Source organism: Triticum dicoccoides, chromosome 4A (genome assembly GCF_002162155.2).
Source record: "Triticum dicoccoides isolate Atlit2015 ecotype Zavitan chromosome 4A, WEW_v2.0, whole genome shotgun sequence".
NCBI classification, from domain to species: domain Eukaryota; kingdom Viridiplantae; phylum Streptophyta; class Magnoliopsida; order Poales; family Poaceae; genus Triticum; species Triticum dicoccoides.
In genome coordinates, this window is record NC_041386.1 from 9,865,518 (window position 1) to 9,873,139 (window position 7,622).

At 41.2% G+C, this 7,622-nt stretch overlaps 1 protein-coding gene across 2 annotated transcripts in view; it reads left to right on the forward strand.

The window, feature by feature from the left end:
- The window catches only part of LOC119288526 (putative MO25-like protein At5g47540), a 6,264-nt gene extending 1,061 nt beyond the window's left edge, over window positions 1-5,203 (forward strand). Inside the window, exons 2-11 of one of the 2 annotated variants that reach the window (XM_037568133.1) lie at window positions 483-644; window positions 798-916; window positions 1,113-1,187; window positions 1,398-1,491; window positions 1,731-1,790; window positions 2,225-2,293; window positions 2,787-2,885; window positions 4,622-4,666; window positions 4,765-4,867; window positions 4,941-5,203. In XM_037568133.1, the coding sequence (XP_037424030.1) occupies window positions 483-644; window positions 798-916; window positions 1,113-1,187; window positions 1,398-1,491; window positions 1,731-1,790; window positions 2,225-2,293; window positions 2,787-2,885; window positions 4,622-4,666; window positions 4,765-4,867; window positions 4,941-5,032 (918 nt within the window). In that variant the 3' untranslated portion in view covers window positions 5,033-5,203. The remainder of the gene's footprint in view (window positions 1-482; window positions 645-797; window positions 917-1,112; window positions 1,188-1,397; window positions 1,492-1,730; window positions 1,791-2,224; window positions 2,294-2,786; window positions 2,886-4,621; window positions 4,667-4,764; window positions 4,868-4,940) is intronic. The other variant, XM_037568134.1, reaches the window with a different exon arrangement.
- The last annotated feature ends 2,419 nt before the right edge of the window (window positions 5,204-7,622 follow it).

The window sequence follows — 7,622 nt, forward strand, 5'->3', positions numbered from 1 at the left end:
AAAGGAGCAAACAGCTGGTATTTGTGTTTCAGTGAGGGTGATTATATAGGAGCAAACAGGACATCACTAGTATTTGTGTTTCAGTGACAACGCTAGAGTGGAGTAAACTAGGCGAGTGCCTGAAAAGAGCATGGCTGCATTGAGACATTAGAGGTGGGCATGAAAGCAAGAAGGCGGGCAGCCGAGATTCGTGCTCGAGTTCTTTGTCTAGTGAGAATGTTTAGTTTGAGCGGTGCACTTTTATGTTTATAATGAGCAGAACTGCAGAAGTAGAATGGTATAAACTAAGTCAAGATAGGACAACCTTTTCGTTACATTGATTTATGTGTAATAAGAGGGTCTGTGTTTGATGAAAGTTAAGTTTGAACAGTGCATTTATAGTTATAATTATAAATGTCATTTGGTTCTTTCAGTAAGCTTATTCGTAGTTGACACTATGATACATGTCAAATGATTAAATCTACACTTGACTGAATATGCAGATTACAGATCTAAGCATAAGTGTTAGGGCAATGAAATCCATTCTCTATGGAGATGGCGACGGTGATCCTGTTGCCGAAGCATGTACGCAATTGACAAGGGAGTTTTTCAAGGATAATACTTTACGTCTAGTAATTGTTTGCGTTCCACATATGGACCTGGAAGTAAGTTAAAGGATTCCAGGACACCTTTTTTTTCCAACCTATAGAAACCTCGTTTTTCCAATCAGGAACAACATTGGATCCTATCATTATTAATATAGATTTGGCTTTTAAACTTCTAATTATTTGTAAGTGGAAGTTTGTTTCTTTTCTCAGACTCAAAAGGAAGTAACTCTAGTTTTTGCAAATCTGGCAAGACAAAAGGTAGATTCAAGGATCCCTGCCTCTGACTACTTGGAAGTTAACCAAGATCTTTTGGATATATTAATGGCTGGGTCAGTAACCATTCGGCTTCCTTTTTTGCACCTTGATTGTGTGTCAAAAGTTGTGTCCATCTGCTCTTAATTACCAACTATTTATAATTCATAGAAGTGCTTTATTTTTTCATCATATTTGTCAGATTCTTACTTGTGATGTTAATTTATAATAAGTTTGAACTGAACACATGCTATTTCTGTATCCTTTGCGCAGGTTTAATAACAGGGACATTGCGATACATTATAGTACAATATTGAGGGATTGCGTACGCCACCAAGTTGCTGCACGGTATGGCCATGATTTACATATAATTATCTTAGGAGAAAGGAATCTATCTATACAGTAACTCGTTTTCATGGCCAAACAAAGTTATGTATAAACAATAGTATTTCTGTTATCCAAACATCATGATTTGCTTTGATGACTATTATCACTACTGATTTTGAAGGTTATTTTTTTGGTTTGTTGTATTAATAAATATTCAATAGTATTTTACAGGTATGTATTATATTCTCAGCATATGAAGAAATTCTTTGATTATATCCAGTTTCCTGACTTCAGTCCATCATCAGAAGCCTTCAAGACATTTAAGGTTAGTACGTAAGTTTGGAACCTAATCTTTACTATTAGAGGGGATTGTTCTAAAAGACAACCCCAAAAGCAGCCCCTTACTCTCAGTAGATCCTCATTTGAATTGTCTCTTCACTGAGTCTTCTGAACAATTATAACATTTGATCTATAGACTTGGATCTGAACAGCGAGGTGGCATTCTCAAATCAAGTATTTGTGTAGTGTTTTTTATGACAATTGCTCTCATCACACATGTAATAGGAACTCCTGACAAGGCATAAATCATCAGCAGCTGAATTCTTCACGAAGAACTATGATTGGGTAAGGTTTTCCGGTTGATAGATTTTTAACATTTCAGAAAATTAATTCGATAATCATATCCTGTCATAAACTGAAATGATGCTAGTAATCAGATTATTGTTGACAATCTCAACGAACCAACTTATGCATCTTTAATACTTGGTCTAATAATTGCAATATTTGTGATATGTTTTGTTAGCCTACCATTTATTTGACAAAAACAAAAACTACTAGTGATACGTGGTTTATCATGAGGTTGCACACAAGCGAACTCACACACAAAGATGAACATTGTTTATAATACAGGAATAGAAGCTTGAATTCATAGGCCAATCTCAAACGTAATTTGTCCTAAATCACCAATCTTTGATAGGGGACCCAATGATTATTCATAATATGTGAGAATTTCCGTTTGGGAAGCTGCATGTATTCTAATTGTACAAATCATATTTCAGTTCTTTTCAGATTTTCACACGAAATTGCTACATTCTTCCAACTATGTCACCAAAAGGCAGTCTATTCAGGTATACTTTTTTCTACAGTTGTGCTTCAGTATCTCCAATTGTTTATTTTCTACTCCCTCCTTCCCAAAATATAAGGCGCATTTGACTTTGCATGGTCTTTGATGCATGATTTTGACCATTAATATATACCGAAATGCATACGTTGAACATTTATCAATTGTATCATGGTATTTGTCTCTAAGTGAAATCATGAGTTGGTTGCGAGATCTTATGGGTTTCACCTCTAGCCTACCCCAACTTGTTTGGGACTCAAGGCTTTGTTGTTGTTGTTTTTGTTGTATACAAAAGTGAAAATCTTACTCATAAGTTGTGCAATGAAGACCAAAAAAGTTAATGTGCGTCTTATATTTTGGGAAGGAAGGCATTTTGTATCACATTTAATCGACAATAGTTTTGCTTATGCTTATTGACCTTTTAACACCGACAATTTGATCTCACGCGTCTAAGCGATAATGGTTTTCCTTAAACTTGTATTGCATGGTATTTCTTTCAGCTATTGGGAGATATTCTATTGGAGAGAACAAATTCATCAGTGATGCTGCGTTACGTCAGCTCAAAGGAAAACCTCATAGTTCTAATGAACCTTTTAAGGGTAACACGCCATTTTATCATTTTGATGCTTGAATAGAAACTCATGCTTATAGCCGCTACAAGTTTCCTTAGGGCATATCTAATGTCGACTCGCAAATTTCCTCCCGCATCCGTCCGTGGACAAGGGGGGCCAGCCCGCGGCCACGGATGCGGGAGGCAGCCATCCAACGCTGCCCGCATACATTTCAACTACTATCCGAACTAACATGACCAAATTCGTGCAAACATGACTGAATTTCATATAAACCAGAAGAGATTCATGCAAACACGACGAATTTCATATAAACATGTTGGAATTCATTACATTTCGGACATACTTGAACTAAAAGCGGTGTTCGTCTGAATCTCGAGGTATAATACCTAATCTAAATGAACGTCGGCGCCCGTTCCCTGTATCCGGTCATGAGCCCTAAGAACTGAAGCTTTGCCTTCTCTAGTTTCACCTCGGCGCTCTCTAGCTCCTCCTCCGGAGCCCCCGGGAGTGAAGCTGCCAGCCTCCACCTCGGCTAATCGGCCAACGATCTTCAGCCCGCCAAGCTTGGCTGCAACTGGAGGGTAGGAGCGGTGATCTTCTTGGGACCAGAGCGGTGGTAACCTGCCATGATCTATTCCTCGCTATCGGAGGTGCTGGTGGACGTGTCGGCTTCGTGGTCGTGGCGGCGGGGCACGGCCGAGGCGGAGCCGGCGATGTCGGTCTTACCCCACACCTCGTTTGTCGCCTCGTCGAGCTCCTTGCAGGCGGCCTCCAGTTCCACCTGACGCTGGAGGTATAGCCATCGATCGAGGCGGATCTGGCAGATGGAGCGGTTGGACTAGCGATCTGCCTGCCGGCGTTGAGCCGCTCCTCCGTGGGCTGGTACTCTTGGAGGAGTTGGATGTTGTAGGTCGCGTTGACCTGCGCCTCCCGGCTTCTCCTCCCGCTCCTCCTGCACCATGTCCATGTAATGATCATGGTCCTAGCCGATGATCATGGTGCAATGCACCTCTAAGGGTGGCGATGGTGATGAGGATGGCGCCGGCAGCAATGGCGGCCATCTCCTTCTGCTCCGGCGATAGTCTGTTCGAGAGAGCTTTGGAGTGTGAAGAGGCCATAGTGGGAGTTGTGCGGAAGAGGAGAAAGGGACCGGAGGAGGATGAATGCATCTATGAACGAGGCTGCAGTTTATATAGCGGGCGAATGGCAATGGTAGGCGGTAGAGGGACGGAGGGGTGGCGCCGGAGTAGGTTCTTCGGCAAGTGCGTGTCATTAATGTTGGCGGGAGACGGACGGACGGACGGCCATGGTGTCGTTTGAATGCAGAGCAGTCGCGTACACCAGGAAGCGGCGCGCGCGGCATTATCTCTGCCGGTGCGCCGCTTCAATGCCGGTCAGTGAGAGGTCACGTCTGCTCTGGCCGGGCATGAATGTGGCATTGACGCTATGGAGCGGCGCTGATCGTTTTGGGCGGGAAGCGCGCGGACGCGTGAGGGAGTTTTGGTGGGACAGGACGGTTAGGCGTGGGCGTGGCGGCGGTCCAGACGTCCGCAAGCCCCCCCGCCTCACGTTTGTCATACGGACCGCCCTGCGGACTGACAAGACCGATACAAGCCCGCGTTGGATGGCACAACACGTCCGAACAATGCGGTCCGGATGTATGTGGGCGGGTTGAGAGTCGGCGTTGGAGATGCCCTTAGCCAGGCTTTTGAAAAATGAGAAACTTTATTCAACTTGTAATTTTCAATTGTTCGTATCATTAGGATCCAAGCCAACCTATACAAGTGGAGGCATTTCATATTTTCAAGGTACAATGCCAAGTGCCCATTTTTTTCCACCTACCTATTTTCTTTAATTTGCATGTATATATAAAACTAAACATGTTGTTTCTTGGTTGCGTGTCTAGCTGTTCACTGCAAATAAAAATAAGCCTCGTGACATCATCAGCATACTGGTGGCAAACAAGAGCAAAATCATCAGGTTCCTCAACGCCTTCACTCTGGAAAAAGGTAAAAAAAAATTAGGTTTGCACCTTAATTACTTACATCTCTCCACAGTTAACCGGAGGTGGTTATCCTAAAGGGGTTTCTCTGGCGCTGATCGATGCAGAGGATAGGGTGTTCGAGTCGGACAAGGCCCAAGTACTCGTCGACATCACGGCCTTGAAGCTGTAGAATCGGATGCAGTGTCGACATGCCTTCTTCTTGTTCTTTTGCCTTTGTTAATTATAATACTCCATAAAACCGACTGGGAAGTTGGATTAGGATGCCTAGCTGTTTTGGGCAACATGTTGCCCTGTTTCATCCTTGAGCAGAGCAGAAAAGAAGGAATTGCTTTTAATTTGATTTGCTGAGTAATTTAAGAGTAGTGCAATAGACTTCTTGCTGCAAATCAGTAAAGCACACGGTCATGTACAAATAGCTTTGACTTTGGCTCTGGGGATTAATTTCATTTCAGCATTAGTAGAAGATAACAGTTACTTTTTGTAAGCAAAAGATTGAACTAATTAAGCAGTGAAGAAGCCACGAAAGGCTGCCTAGCCTTGAACTCCTCCGCCACAGACGCTATGTCCGCCATTCCCAGCAGCAGCGACTAGGTAAAAAAAAACTTGACTCCTAAGTCTCAAGCACTTCAATAACTCATCGGTTCTCTAGCTTTGATCTCACAGCTTAGTTTGTTGCTATATGTGCTTTGCTTTGGATTTGGTGCATTATATGGTTGGTCTCCATACGTGTTGGTTGCTATGCTTTGCTTCATTTATAATGCTAGTTTGGAATGAATATAGGTTTTTCATTTTTCTCAATCTGATGGCAAAATGATCCTTTTTTTTTTGAGAAATGGCAAAATGATCCTTGAACAGAGTTCAGCAGTCTATCGGGGGCATGGCCCAGGTACATTCAGACCTGGTCTTGATATGACTATGCTGGCCCTGGTGCAAGATAACAAAGCGAGCCCCTTTGATTCAAAACAAACAACTGCACTGGTCACTTGAAGGAATTTCTTCTAACATTTTTTGATACAAAATACTCCCTTTATAAAGAAATATAAGAGCGTTTATATCAAATTAATCTATTCTAATAGATCTTTATCAATGCATACCGTAGCTAGAATCTTTCTTGTGACGCTGATGATCTTAAATAATGTTTTAATAATTTCAATTTTGGGAAACTGTTTTCAACTGAAACTACAACCATGGGTATAAATTTAATTTGATAAGCAATGTAGATGCGTTAAAAAACTATATTTCTAAGAAATCCAGACATCTAATAGCGCACATTGGCTCCTCTAGTAAGGTTATTTGCAATATTCTTAATTCAGAAAAAAATCAGAAAAATAATCCAAATAGACATTGGATAAACAACTGTAAGAATAAGTTTCAGCAAATTTAGTGCATCACTTACATAGCTCAACATCATCCAATGACTTCAAGTTTGTCGATCAAAGAAGACCTCAAATATACTTTTGAAAATCTTATGTTCCTCAATTTTCTTTAGTGAAGTACTTGTCATTTCCATCATAAAAAAACTGAACTTAGAGAATATTCTCCACTGCTAGAATATTTTAATTATTATTTGCATCATCATTTTTTCTTCCAAGTAACATGTCGCTTTTTTGGAAATGATGATTTCATATTCATAGTATTCATATCATCTACAAGTCCTTTGGTGACAATCATCAGAAAATCAATTGTGCCATCAATTTGTTCAATGTAGAGTTGATGCACATGTATAGGGTTTGTAAGTTTTTGCTCATCATATTTTACCGAAAATAAACTGTCATTCCAAATTGCAATACTAAGGAAAACTCAAAAGTACACACTGAATCATACTCTAGACTTCAAACAAGGGTTGCCTTAATTGAGGAGTTTGATACTATAATAACCTTGATGCATTTAATTATATTCTCCCAACGAGTACACCTAGTATAAGAAATTTTGAATAAGGCAAGGTAAACTTCCATCTTTTAGTTGAGCTAGAAAATATGTCCAATAACTTTACCACAAGAATTCAAATCGAGGTTCATACTGTGAAACATACACACCGCAATATCACACTATTTGTTTTTTTAAGAGCATCCCACGACCGTCCCAACTTAAGGTTTTCCTCTTTCCCGGCGGTCCTTCAAACCAGAGGCCACCGTGGCTACCTCCACATCTTCTCTTAATCAAGTGACTCCCTTCGGCTTGGACGGATCGTGGGATGCTCTCCCTTTTTCCTTTTTTTTATGTGCTTAGCACAAGGGTTATCTATAAAGCGAGACGAAATCTTATTCCAAGAGAATTGAAAAGAACCGAGCCATCTCCCTCTAAATCCACGATTGAGAAGCTAAAATCTGACTGCAGGCAATGGAGCTGGCCTGCATGCTACCTACCTTTAGGCAGGGTTGTCCTTTGTCAGTTCGGGTTGGGTATGGCCTTGGTTTTGGTGGCCGTTTAGCTTCCGGTTCCTTCTCTTTCAGTTTGCAGTTGTTTCGGTTGGCCCTAGATCGGCTTGTTGCCCTGTACCATATAACTTGTTCCGTTCTGTTCCCTAATGAAGTACATGCGGCTCACTTGCGTCGTTGAAAAAAAAAATCAGCTGCTGAGCAATCGCGGTGTCGATTGTCTTGTTGTTCGTTTGTTTGGACTTTGGACTAAATTTCGAAGGCAAATTAAACAGTAAAAATGCTCCAATTCAGGGATAAGTGCAGTACAAATATAAGCTAGTGCTTCCTCTTTGTAAATCAGTAAACTACATCATGGTTATGTACAGGTGACAAGTCAAT